Raw genomic sequence first — 13,011 nt, 5'->3', positions numbered from 1 at the left:
CCAGCAGAGAGAGAGGGTGAAGGCGTCCAAGGACACACAGCACAGAAGCCCCCCGAGCCCACTCCTCCCTGCAAACAGGCTCGAGAGCGCAGCTGAGCACACGGCCCAGCGGCCCAGGAGCTGCACACCCCACACCACACGTGCTCCTCCAGCCACGCCCCCGCCCCCGCCGGCCCTTCCACGGAATTCCCCTGGGCCATCTCAGTGTCCAAACCCTGACTCATCGCGCCTCTCTGTCTGGGGCCAGGCTCACCCCCCAGGCCGCCGCTTTTCACGTTCAGCCAGGGGCTGCATTGCGGGGGGCAGGCTACTGGTCCCCATCACCCTCAGCCAGCCATAGGCCCCCCCGTGCCCATCACCGGAGAGCGCTGCGGGGCAGAGGGTCAGTCTGCGGGGCCAGCTGCTTCCTGCTCCCAGCCACAGCCCACCTTATGAACAGCAGCTGGTGGCTGGCGGGTTCACCAGGCGGGGCCAGTTCCAGGCTCCAGGGTGCCTCCACGCCACGGGGAGCTCCGACACGCCACACAGCCAGAGACATCAGAACTGAAGAGGCCCCAAAGCCCACGGTCTCCGCATGGAGGGGCTTAGCCCTCCTCCTGGCCACTCTCACTGCTGGCACCGCCATGCCCAGCACCCAACCGCCCCTCAGGAGAGGCCACGCCAACAGCCATCACCTCATGGCGCTCCATCCTCCCCAGGGCACCATACATCACATGCCGGTCCCTGCAGCCTCTGCGCGCCCAGAAGGGGGGCACAGACTGCTCTGCTCACTGACGCACCCAAGGCCGTGATGGACCAGCGTGGCACACATGCAGTCTCACAGGATGGACGGCAGCTGCCGGTGACCAGCGCCCAGCGGACCCCTGGGCGGCTGCCATGGGGGCCAGACCCTCAGAGGTGTCCCTCGTTCCCCTCATGGCGGACAACCCCCTTCCCCAAGCAGTGACCGCCACCGCTGGTGTCCACAGCTCAGATACCTGCTCCAGCTCAGTGGGTATCAAACTGAGGATTTCTGAGGAACTTTCCTGAACACGGACCTAGCTCTATGTAGCAAGGCTCCTTGTACTGGTCACGGAAACAGATCTCAGATCAGAGGCACAGACGTGTCTCACCACTGCTCCCACAGCCCAGCTGGCACCCCCGGAGGCGCACCTCCAGCCCCCTTCATGAGCCGGGGTCCGCTGGGGGCTGAGGGAAAGAACACCCCAACACCACGTGACCACCAAGCCCCTGTACCCGCCTCCGTGTTTATGCACACAAACATGCACACGTGCCCAGAGACCCACATGTACACATGTGCAAACATGCACACACCCACATACACTAAGACCCACATGTGTACACATACAAACAAGGCTCACACGTGTGCACACGCAAACATGCAGACTCACGTGTGCGCACAGACGCAAACATGCACACACACATGGACTCGGCAGGGGGACTTATTCGAGAAGAGGGCCTGTCCCCTGAAGACCATCTGGGAACGTCAAAAGGTGCACAGAGGCTGTGTGATCAAGCACTCAGCTGCACACTACTCGGTAAACTTCCCCTTTGCTCCTCGCACACAGAACCGTGTGTGGTAGCCCTGCCCCCCACCCGGGGTCTAACACTGTGACATCTCCCTGAACAGCACATGGACTGCTAACAGCTACTCCCCAGGACGGTGCTCGGAGGCGCTGTCAACAGGACAGCCGCATGGCCTGTCCTTTCTACTCAAACAGCCACCGCGACACCGTCCTCCTGCCCTGAACCAAACCTGGAAGCCATGTTGTCCTCACTCCTTGACCACCCTGTTCCAGGATCCCCCTGCACAGCCCGTCAGCAGCCACACGCCAACAGAAACGCTGCTTGAGGTCTGGGGTCATGGCCTCAGAGTGCGGCCCACTGCCCGATGGCCAGCCCGCCACACGCCCTGGCAGAGCGTGGGTGACGCTGCCCGGGGACCGTCCGGGTGAGTGCCTCCGGGAAGCACAGTACTCCCGCCTCTTAAAGGGAAGAGACCCCTGGGTGCCCAGCAGGAGCTGAGCTGCAGAGCGGAACTCACCAAGGAGACGAGGCAGCTGGACAGTCTCAGCCAGGGACGGGGACACAGGGCAGCGGTCCAATCAGCCCTCCACGGGCTGAGCCCGACCTCCGTTGGGGGCCCACAACCTGTGGCCATGCCTCACATGCACACCTGCCTGATCCAGGGACCCCCCCCCCCAAGGCCCAGGAGGGGCTCCACCCAGGCCCAACAGCCACCTGGGTTCCCTGAAGTCGGTAAAAACCCCACACCTGGAACTTAGGAAAGCACCCTACTCCTCGCCACCCCCCGAGAGGTAGCTCACCAACGCCACAGAGACACACAGAGTCCATCCTGCCCACCTGCAAGCTCCAATCACAAGAAAACACAGAATAAATGTCCTGACAAGGCACAGGACCCCCAGCAAGGCAAACTGTCATTCCAGAACACACCGCCACCTCACTGGCAGAGGGTGGGGAGGGTCCGCAGCAGGATGCTGAGCCTGGCCTCCACCTCCTGTGCCAACCCTCCCTGGGCCCAGGCCTCCCCAGAGCACCAGCTGGGTCAAGAGCCCCGTCCTCCTGGCTCTAAAGCACCTGCCAGAGGCCTACCGGAGGGGCAGGGCCAGGGGTAACGCGGCGGGCCAGTTAAGGTCAGTGCTTGGCTTCCTCCGGCCTGCGCATTGAGGGCCTGTAGCTGGGGGTGGGGGGAGACAAGCCCCGGCCTCAGGAGGCATTTGACACCAGCATCTGCCTGGGGTGTGTGGAACAGCAACGGGGGGGGAGGAGGGGCATGCGTTCAGGCTCCTTCCAGCCCTGGGTCACGGTTCACTGGCCCTCACCGAGGCAGGGCAGACCCCACGGCCCCACTGAGCTCTGCCAGGCCAGGTCGGCCTGCTGAGGAGAGCGCCACTCCTCCGGGCCTGCCAGTCACTCTCAGCACACCCTGGGCCCTCAACCTACGGGGTCTCAGGCCTCCTCTTTCCAGACAGCCCAGGGCTTCCAGAAACACCCCAGGAGGGTCTCCCCAGCCATGCTTCACCACCACCAGGAGGTCCACCCAGAAAGGCGGGAACATCCCCGGGGGGACTGGCCTGAGTGCCAGCAATCCTGTGATGGGGCCAGACGTGGCCACTGCTGGGACCTCAGGGCGTGCACCCTGCACCCTGAACCGCAAAGTGGGCCTTCAGGAGGGGCTCCAGTCTGGCCTTCCCAGCTCGCTAAGGACCTTCCCTGACAGCCCCCTCGTCAGGCTGGTGACATGGTGCCAGTCACATGGCACCTCTGAGCACCAACTACACTCCAGAACCTCATGTGAAACATCAAAGCCCACCGTAGCAGAATCCCCGAAAGACAACCACACAGTGACACGCGGGGGACGCTACCCCGTCTCTTTCCGAGAGAAAAGGAAGAGTGTAGAGCACAAAATGTCGAAGACCCAGGTAACTTCTGTGCTGGCTCAGCTCAGACGGCAAGCGTCATTACAAGGTGAGCATGAAACCCTTGTCTGCGTCCGCCCACACTCCGGGAGTCAGAGATCACGCGAGGCCCTAAGATTCCAGGCAAGCCCCTGGCAGGAAAGAAGGGGGATGAAGGTTAAGACCCTGGGCAGCACTCAAGTGAGGGCGGGCGGGGGCTCAAGACCCCGGCCTCCCACCGGCCCAGATGGGCAGGACGCCCAGCCCTCCTGGCAGCTGCAGCACCTGACTCTTGAGCCCACGGGCCCAAGACCACCGTGTGGAGCTCCTAAGTGGAGGGACAAGGAAACGAGCAGGAAGAAAATTACCCCGGCTTCAAAACAAGACACACTCCAAGTCTGGAAAGAAGGGACCACAGTCCGCCCAAGAAGGGGCCAGCGGCGGGGAGCAGGATGTGCAGGCATGGAGGCCCCCCGGGGAAATGTGATGCACTTCTGCTGGCCGCTAGGACGCGGCTCACCCAGGACAATGCCAGAGCGTGCTCAGAACCAGGGGGAGGCTGGGTGCACAGACCTTGCCTTCATCTGACACCTGGTCTGGTGACCTGTCCCAGGCCCCAGGACACGCACAGGAAAGCTAGACAGGGGCCTCACCCCGCAGACAGAGGGGACACCTAGGGAGGGGGTGCACCTGACGGTGGGTGCTCTCAGAAGGTGCCTGGCCTGGACCCAGGGGTCTGGGCCACTGGGAGCAGGGAGCCGCTACCCAAACGCAGTGGAGTGAGACCCGCGGCTGTGGGCTGTTCTCGGAGGACCCCCCAATTCTAGAGGATACCTACTGGGGGTGACCCATTCATCTGCTCCAGGGGACCTGGGGTTTGGAGCCTGCAGGACAGAGGGAGCAGTCCTGGGGGATCCCCCCAAGAGAAAGTGAAAGCGCTAGACGCCTCCCGAGTCCAGAAACAAAGAGGGTATGGAGGACCCGGGGGCAGAGCACAGCTCAGCGCGGATGGGGCGGCGCCTCCCCCAGCCCGCCGGGGACCGGCCGACCTTCCTGCGGATGACCCCACAAAAGAGCGGGTTCGGCGAGTCGGGCGGCGCGCAGACCTGGGCTCTCAGCCGGGCTTATCGGACCGGAGGCCCTTTGCCCCAGCGCGCAAGAGCAAAGGCAACAGGAAGGAAGCAGGAAGGCACTCTGGCGGCCCTACCCCGACCCGCCCGGGACCTGGGGGGCCTGGATTTTCTCACGGAGGGGGAGGCCTCTCCCCGTTCCCATCGCTACCCCGGGCGTCCCACCCAGAGTGGGAGACAGAAGGTGCTTCCAGTGTCCCAATGGGGGTGGGCCAGGCACGGAGCAGCCAAGCTGAGCCCACAGCCCCTGGGAGCACTGGGCGCGGCAGGAGCCCTGCGTCCCCGGGATAAGCCTGGTGAGGGGACTTTGCAGGCAAGAGGCGTGCGGGGGGCGCCAAGAGGGGGTTCGTGGGAGGTGAGACGTAGTGGCGAGGGAGGAAGGGCTGGGGGGACCCCGGAGGGAAGGGGTTGGGGAGAGTGCGCGGAAAGCAGGCTGCCTCGGGACGACCTCGCTGCGTCCCCCTCCTCTGGGCGCCCCCCGGGTCGCCCTCGGCCCCCCTCCGGGGCCGCCCCTCCTCCCGGCCGTCCCCGGGCCCCGCGCAGCCCGGCTCCGCCTTTGTCCGGCGGGCAGGTGCGGCCGCGCTCACCCGGGCTCTGGCAGTCGGGCTCGCCCTCGGGGGGGCCCGGCGCCTCGGCCCCCTCGGCCGCCTCGGCCGCCTCGGCCCCCTCGGCCGCCTCGTCCTGGCCGCCGTCCGCCCCCGCCTGCACCGGCACCACAGTGAAGTTGGTGGGCATGGCGCTCCGGTCTCCGCTCCGGCCCGCGCTCTGCCGACGCGCCGCGGGACTTGGGCGCAGGGGCGGGGTCCGCGCGGTCCGCCCCCGGCCTGGCTCGCCCCGCCCCCTGGCCACGTGACCTCACCTGCCGTCCCTTCGGCCTCCGGGAAAGTTTGCGCTCAGCGGGGCGGGGCGGGGCGGGGCGGAGCGGGACGGGGCGGGGCGCCTTCCGCAGAGGTCCCCTCCCCCAGCCTGCCCTCCGGGACCTCCCGCGCCCTCAGGGCGCCCCCTCCCCCAGAGTCACCCAGCCCGCCCAGAGCAGGCCTTTGCCCGCCCTATCCTCCCCGCCACCGTGCCCCCAGCTGGCCCCTGCCCGCAGGGTCCCCCCCACACGCAGTCTGGATCCCTAGAGGACAGAGCAGTAGCCCCCACCCACCCACCAGACCAAGTTGGGATCTGGTCTCGGCTCTCCCTCCGTGCCTGGCTCAGGCGCCCCCAGCGCAGGGGTTTCCAACCGGAGGGAGCCATGCTTAGCAAAGGCACAGGGTGGGGAGCGGAGGCCGCTGTGTGGGCAGCTGTCGGGGCTGCTGTGGGGGCTCCGTCCTCAAGGGACATAACCCAGACAAGTTACCAAGGGCCTGAGACAGGCCCCGGCCCGCAGAGGACCCCAGGCCTCTCCCCTCTGCTCAAGGGAGTGATTCCCAGCCTGTACCCTGGGGAGCCCTCCCTTTCCTTGCCTGGGCCCTGCCGGGCCAGCCAGGCAAGGGAAGGAAGGGCCAGGGAGGGCAGCTCGGACCCCAGCCAGGCAGCCCCCAGGCCGCCACTGGCCTGCGTCTTCCAGCTCCTGAACAAAGGACACGTGGAAAGAACAATAAAATGTTAATCAGAGTGAAAATAAGTTCCAACATCCAAGCAGTGATGGCGACTAGGTGCAACGAGCCCTGAGCAGATTGTGTTTCACAGCCAGGAAGCAGCAGCACAGGAGGGCAAGCAAGGTCACGACACTGCAACGGATCACCAGGAGGGGCCATCACAGCTGAAAAATGCGCCCGGAACAGTCCACCGGAAGGTCAGCGGTTATCTCTGGGCCTTGGCATTACAAAGATCTGCATTTTCTTTGCATTTTTTCATATTAACAACAAACAACATAAAACCAAATTCAGAAAGTCCATTCTCAATTAAAATCAAAAGAAGTCGGTCAGGTGTCCCCAGGCTCCCGGCCCCACCCAGCACCAGCACCAGCACCGGCTTCCCCGGGGGGACCTGGGCCCGTGGGCTGCCCAGGGCTGCCCTTGTGTACCCTCACACCCCAGCTTCCACAGAGAGATACGGAATCCTGTGGCAGGGGTCAGGAGTGTCAGATGGTGGAGGTGCCTTCAGCTGCCTTCTTAGGGCAGCAGCAAGAAAGGTGGGGAGAAGCCCCCCCCCAGAGTATAGAAGGGTTTCCAGGGGTCCTTCTCAGGGAAGGGTCGGCTTTGTTGAAGTCTGGGCGTTGCTCAGCAAAGCTGCAGAGTGTGGTGCTGAAGGGTAGGAGTGTGGAAACGGCTTGCCCGGCCCTAACCGAGCCTCTGCACTCACCGCTGGTCACCAAAGCTATTGACCCTGGGGTGTGGGGAGCTTTCGAGCAAGACTAAGTGGCCTGTGACCAGGGCCAGGTGACCACAGGAGCTCACCAGTGGGACCCACGCCTTTACAGATGAGGAACTGAGGTCCAGAGGTGAAGGGTCATTCACAGGGGGCTGGGGGGTGACTCTCTTCTCCCTTTTTCAAAGGCCATGGCTGATCCTCCAACTTTCCTGGCTCAAGAGTTCAGCTCATCCTTCCGGGCTGGGAGCCTGCTGTCCAGGAACCACCAGGGAGGATGTGCGAGGGATGGGGTGCTGTCTGCCCCGGGTCCAGGAGGCCAAGACCACCTCTCCCAGGAAGTCGGCGCCTTTAGGCTGGAAGAGCCTGGCCCCCACGCGGGTGCTCACCTCTGTGGGCCTGGGGCCAGTCCTGAAAAGGTCAGCTCCTGCCACAGAGGGAGATGCCCCACAAGGCTACTGGACTGAAAGCCCAGCCCGCCGGGAGGGCGGGAGGGCAGGGAGACGGGAGAGGGAGGAAATGGGGGGCGGGGAGAAAGGAGGGGAGGAAGAGGGGCGAGCAGAAGGAGCCCCAGATGCTCCAGAGGCAGGGGGAGGGGAGGGAGGCCCCTTTACTTAAAACCAAAGTCACTTCTTCAGAGCAAACAGTGTGTGGTGAGCCATCTGGCAGGGGGCAAGGTGAGGACAGCAGGGGACAGAAGTCCAGGAGGGGAGAGGTCACTTCAGGAGCCTTTCACGACTCTGTGGCAATTGGACTCTCCTAGCTGGCAGGGCGGGGAGAATTCTCTCTGAGGGGACCACCCAAGATCCCATGGCTCCTGCCCTCCTGCTGTGGCTCAGGAAGGGGGCTGCAGCAGTGGGGGGTGGCGGGCAGTGGACGGGCACAGGCCAGACTCGGTGTCTGCCCCTCCCCCGGCCCCGACTCTCAGCAGGAGCCCTCGGCCCCAGGCCCCAGGCCCCAGGCCCCAGGCGCACACCCTGTGACGGCTGCGTCTGGGTGGCTTCCCGGCTCACAAGCCCTGCAGCCTGCCCTGGGGACACAGCTCGGGCTCTGAGGAGGGCGGGGCAGGCTCTCCGCCCTGAGCACTGGACCGGTTCTGGGGTTCTGCAAACAATGCCTGATTCCTCCAAAACGTCACTGTCACCTGAGGACACAGAGGCGAGAACCTGCCAGCCCGGCCAGGGAAAGCTGCGGAGGACGTTATGGGGCAGGCTGGGTTGTGTGGCTGTCACAGTCGTCTTGCACTTTTCTGTAGGTTGGAAATCTTTCAAAATAAGACAATTTTATAGCTGTAGGAAAACCTCCTGGTTTTGAAGGGACAGATGGCCAGATCATAAAAACCCTGTCCTCTGCATGACCTCCAGTGCCCCCTGGATGGCCGCTGTCAGTCCCCAGCTCAGGACGTCCTGTGGGGGACTCTGGGGCCACCCACTCTGGGGGGCAGCTCCCGCCGAGGCGGTGCGCCTGCAGCCAGGAATCGGAAGCCAGAGCTCCTTGGAGACTTTGCTGGGTTTTATTTTTTGAGATAAGAAAGTCATGTTAAGAGAACCTAGAAGTTAGAAAGCATATAGAACTTGAGTGCTAAACAGGGTTTATAATCCTTTAACACGGAGGGACTCCACTTCAGCCAAAGCCCCCCTCCCTGGGGACCCCATGGTGGCTGGCGGAGACTTTCATACCTCCTCTCCAGGGAGCGGGTGGGAACCCTGTGCCCCTGTTCCCACCTCGCAGTCAGGACACTGATTACAGAACAAAGAAAGGCTTCCTTCCCACTTTCTTTAGAGCTTCAGACTCCAGAACACTGCTTTGCCCTCACACCCTGTTCTGGTTTCACATGTCACTTCTTTTCAAATAAATCTTGGTGGAAATTCGAGAAGCCCCTTGCAACACAGGTGGGGTTTGAAAGCATGCTTGCCACTGATGGCTACCGCCACCTTCTCGCCAGACCCCTCCCGGGGCCTGGACGCAGGGCACCCTCGCCGCTAGGCCAGCACCGGGCACCGGCGGGGACCCTTCTGCCTCCCTGCCCCCACACGGCACTGCCCAGACCCCTGAGGGCCATCAGCTCGGCAGTGCAACCCCCTCCAGAAACGTCTGAAGCCACGTAGCCTCCGCGTGACCTCTGCATCCATTCCTGCCCATCTCACCACAACAAGTGTCCCAGGGCCCACACGGGCCAGTGCCCCGGCCTCAGCCCCTCCTGCAGGAGCTGGGGCGACAGTGCTGGTGGTGAGGAGCACCAGAAACCTTCAGGCAACAGGGCTTTTGTGCCAGGCCCTCCCTTGTACACCAGGCTCCTACACCCACACTCTCAGCCCAGGCCCTGGCTCCGTGGCTCCGGCGTGGGCAGGGCAGGCCCCACCCTACTCCAGAGGCTGTCAAGGATCCAGGAGTGCCCAGTTCTCCTGGACTTCCTCCAGGAAGTTCCTGAGAATGGACGAGGTGGGGACAGGAGCATCCGGCTTTGGGCCTTTTGGTGCCCAAAAAGCTTCAGACCCAAGCGCCTCGTTGTCCCCCCCGGGGCCCACACGCAGGCCGTTTCCAGCCACCCATCCCTCTGAAGGCCTCACGTGTGACTCCAGGTTCCGGTCCACTCAGGATCTTTCTGCTGACGGGGCTGGTCGGGGTCCACCCCTCAGCCTGCCATGGAGCCCCCTGGCAGGCTCACGGGACATGCTACGGGGCCCCCACGCTGGGCTGGGCCTGCATGTGAGGTGACGCCATCAGGGAGCCCCCGAGCTTGCAGGAGCACAGCCTAGAGTCAGGGGCCACGAGACAGAGATTTACGCTAAAAATGGTGGATGTGGCATTCCCTTGTGGCCTCGAAGGTGCTCTTCCTGAAAGAGAAAGTGCCTAAGTGGTCTCTGCTCCTCACAGAGCTCCATGCAGAGTGGAGAAGAGGGCCCCAGGGTGTCAAGACAGTTGTGAGCCACGCGGCCGGCCAGGCGTGTCCGGATTCTGAAAGGACAGCCCTCAGATCAGTAAAGAGAAGGCAGCGGCAGGACCGAGGTCGCCCGGCCGCCGGCAAGGACCCCAGCCCACGGCCGCACTTCAGGCTAAGCGCGGGCGTGGAAAGTGTGCAGCCACGTTGGGAGACCCACACTCGCCTTGGCCAGGAGCCCCAAGCCCCCTCCCTGCAAGGAGTCACGGGCACCAAGGACATGCACCAGGACGCTCGGAGCAGGACATTCGTGTGGGCCACACCGGAGACAGCCCACAAGCCCATCAACACAACGGGCAGAGGGACGGCAGCGTCCATGAGAGGTGCCAACCACGTGCACGGCTGGCCAGCCCCTCACCGCGTCGGTAAAGGAGGCTGTGTGACCCTGGCCACCGGCAGCTCGGGTCGGACAGGGCCAGTCCAGGCCAGACGTCAGGACGGCAGCTCCAGGGGCGCCTGCTGGGGCCCAGAGCACAGAACTCACCAGTGTAGCCCCATGAGTGCTTCTCACTGCAGGCTACACCTCGTGGGAGAAAGAAAGCATAGCTCCGCCTGATGCCCGCGGATGGGGCAGCATGCACATGAGCCCCGACGCACCTTCACCCTGCCTGAATCCCTCGTTTCCCGGGCAGGGGGCCACCTGGGCCGTGCCTCTCACGACCTCTACCAACAAGGGCCCCACAAGGTCCCAAGGCTTGGAGGTGGCAGAGGGGATTCCCACTGGTGGGTGGGTGATGGGCTGTCAGCCCCATGGATATTTGGCCCTGACAGGGGCCTGCACCAAGGCCAACAGGAGAGCCTAAGCACCTGCATCTGCTCCCTCAAGTGGCCCAGAGCCTCGTGGGGGAAGGGAGGCCAACGTCCAGGCCCCTCTTGCCCATTTCCCTCATCCTGACCCCAAGCCCCAGGGTGGGGACTACCCCAATACTCACTATATGGCAGGCACTACTCGGGATCTTTTTCTGTGAAAAGTAGTCATGGAGAAAGAAAAAGACAGCCATCTGTAGGCACAATAATGACCTCCATTCTGTGGGAGAAGCTATGTGGCATGCCAGACACCACCCAGCACAGTGGTGGGGCTGGGACAGGAGGTGGCAGCAAAAGCTGGGTGTGTCCAGATGGAGCTCTGCCTTTCCTGGGACTCAAGCCCCCTGCCCACCCACACCTAGCCTAGGCCCCGCAGTGCGGAGCCCCGGACGCCCGTCTACAGGCTACCCTCAGGAGTTGGTGCAGGCTCTCCCAGGAACGGGCAGCAGCTTCGTCCTGTGGCCCTCAGGCGGTGGGGTCCCGACAGGCAGGGCGAGGGTAGGGGTCATGTGGACCCCAGGGCAGATCAGCTCCTTCACTGACCAGTTCCTCCACGGGCTCAAGGCTCCATCCCCGAGCATCACTGTGCCAGGAACTGTGGCCATCCTTGGACACACAAAGTGGGGCAAAGTGGGTCCCACATCCCAGGCTTTCTCTGCGTAGGAGACGAGGTCTCCAGGCCTTGGGGAGGGAGATGGACTATGCATAGTGCTTCGAGGCGCAGGCACTTGGGGGAAGGAGGCCCTGGCCACGGGCCTGCAGGGGTGCCACCTTGGGGACCAGGCCAAGCGGAGCTGACTTCAGGTGTCACCCCTGATCAGACCATGGCATAAGGAGCTAGATAGGAGGTGGGTGGACAGGGCCCTGTCCTAGGGGACAGCTGCCTTCTCTGGGGCCAGGATCTGCTCCAGGTGTCTCGGCTGGTCACTCGGGGGTCTGCTCCCTGGACTCTCATCCCCGGGAGGCTGAGTATGGCCCCGGAAGCCACTGCACAGCCACCCCCAGGGGACCATCCACAGGAATCCCCCCTGGGCAGGCGCAGTGGGAACCGCCCCCACCCCCAGCCAGTTCCTTCTTTGGGCTCGCGGTACTCAGGGAGTGCCAAACTGTCCCGGGGTCTCCAGGCAGCCCCGGACTGAGGGCACCACCTTGGAGACTGCTTTGCCACACCAGCTTCGCCCGCAGGTCCACAGTGACGGCACCCCGCTCCTGCGAGCTTGTCGCTCCTGAGGGGTCTTGGGGAAGGCCAAGGGTGGGGCACCGAGGCCTAGGGCCTGGGCGGGGCTGTGCCATCCTTTGGCTGTTGTCCATGGGAGCCGGTGGTGACCCCGCAGTCCCCAAGTCCCATGGCGATGGTCACTGGGTCACCCTAGAGTCCCCATGACCAGACCAGCGTCCCCTCTGAGCACAGGACCCCCACTCACAGGGCTGTGGTGACAACGGGGTCAAACTTTTTCGGGAGGGGGCAGCTTCCAAACCCGCCAAGCCCTGGGACCTCAGACAACGCAGCCGGTGGGGGTGAAGGCCATCCACTGCCGCGCCGTGACGTCTGCGGGACGCACAGCCCTGCGGTTGAGGGTGCTGAGTCCTCGTGCTGTGGGTCACTGGGCCTCCTCCACCAACCTCAGGGACTTGACAAAAATGTCACTCGTTTTGACCTTTCTTTCCCTTTCCAAAAAACTGACTTTGTTTAATTGTGGTAAAACATACAGAATATTAAATTGGCTGTTTTAACCATATTTAACTGTGTAGTTCAGTGGCTTAGGGGCGCTCCCTAGCACAACTGAGGAGGCCGCGGGGTGGGGTGGGCTCTGAAGCCTGGGGGAAAGCAGGCCTGCGCACAGCCACCCACACCACGGCGGATCAGATCATCGCCCGTCTCCCGCTCCCGGGGACACCCCCAGCCGCTTCTGCCCAGCCGAGGTTTGCTCAGACGAACTCTTGAAAAAGTAAAAATTGTGATGTGCCTCAGTGTGCCTCTCAACACGTTGCTGTGCAAACTGTCGCCACCGTCCGTCTCCGGAAGGCTTTCCATCTTGCTAGATGGAAGCTCTGTCCCCAGGGAACACTCACCCCGGCCCCCAGCCCCTGGAAACCACGTCCTCCTTTCTGTCTCTGGCGGCGGCAATCTGAGCACCTCACAGACAGGAATCGTGTAGTACTTGTCCGTTTCCTTCTTAAGGCTGAACGATACTCCAGCATGCCGATGGACCACATTTGTTGACCCAATCGTCCGTCGATGGGCGCTGGGGTTGTTTCTACCTTCTGGCTACCGGGAGTGGTGTTTGCTTCACTAATAGGATTCCCCTGTATGGAGTGAGGTGTAACAGTTTCCAGAGAATACATTTAAGTAAGAGACAAGGCATCGAAAGTACATCGCCGTGTCTGTAAGGCATCCCACACCACGCAAGCCCTC

General features: G+C 63.3%; 1 protein-coding gene and 1 long non-coding RNA gene across 5 annotated transcripts in view; one reads left to right on the top strand and one right to left on the bottom strand.

The window, feature by feature from the left end:
- The window catches only part of SLC12A7 (solute carrier family 12 member 7), a 71,099-nt gene that overhangs the window by 36,496 nt on the left and 21,592 nt on the right, over positions 1 to 13,011 (bottom strand). For 2 of the 4 annotated variants that reach the window (XM_027605542.2, XM_027605543.2), the window contains exon 1: positions 5,137 to 5,334. The exons of the other annotated variants lie outside the window; for them this stretch is intronic. In XM_027605542.2, the coding sequence (XP_027461343.1) occupies positions 5,137 to 5,284 (148 nt within the window). In that variant the 5' untranslated portion in view covers positions 5,285 to 5,334. Of the gene's footprint in view, positions 1 to 5,136; positions 5,335 to 13,011 lie in introns of those variants that run through there. 4 annotated transcript variants of the gene reach the window in all.
- On the top strand, positions 4,489 to 7,288 carry LOC113929028. The gene is made up of 3 exons (XR_003522066.2): positions 4,489 to 4,845; positions 6,227 to 6,332; positions 7,036 to 7,288. It is a non-coding gene; the product is annotated as an uncharacterized LOC113929028 (long non-coding RNA).

Source organism: Zalophus californianus, chromosome 5 (assembly GCF_009762305.2).
Source record: "Zalophus californianus isolate mZalCal1 chromosome 5, mZalCal1.pri.v2, whole genome shotgun sequence".
Lineage (NCBI taxonomy): Eukaryota > Metazoa > Chordata > Mammalia > Carnivora > Otariidae > Zalophus > Zalophus californianus.
Note: the sequence above shows the minus strand (reverse complement) of the source record. Positions and strands in the feature narration are given on the sequence as shown.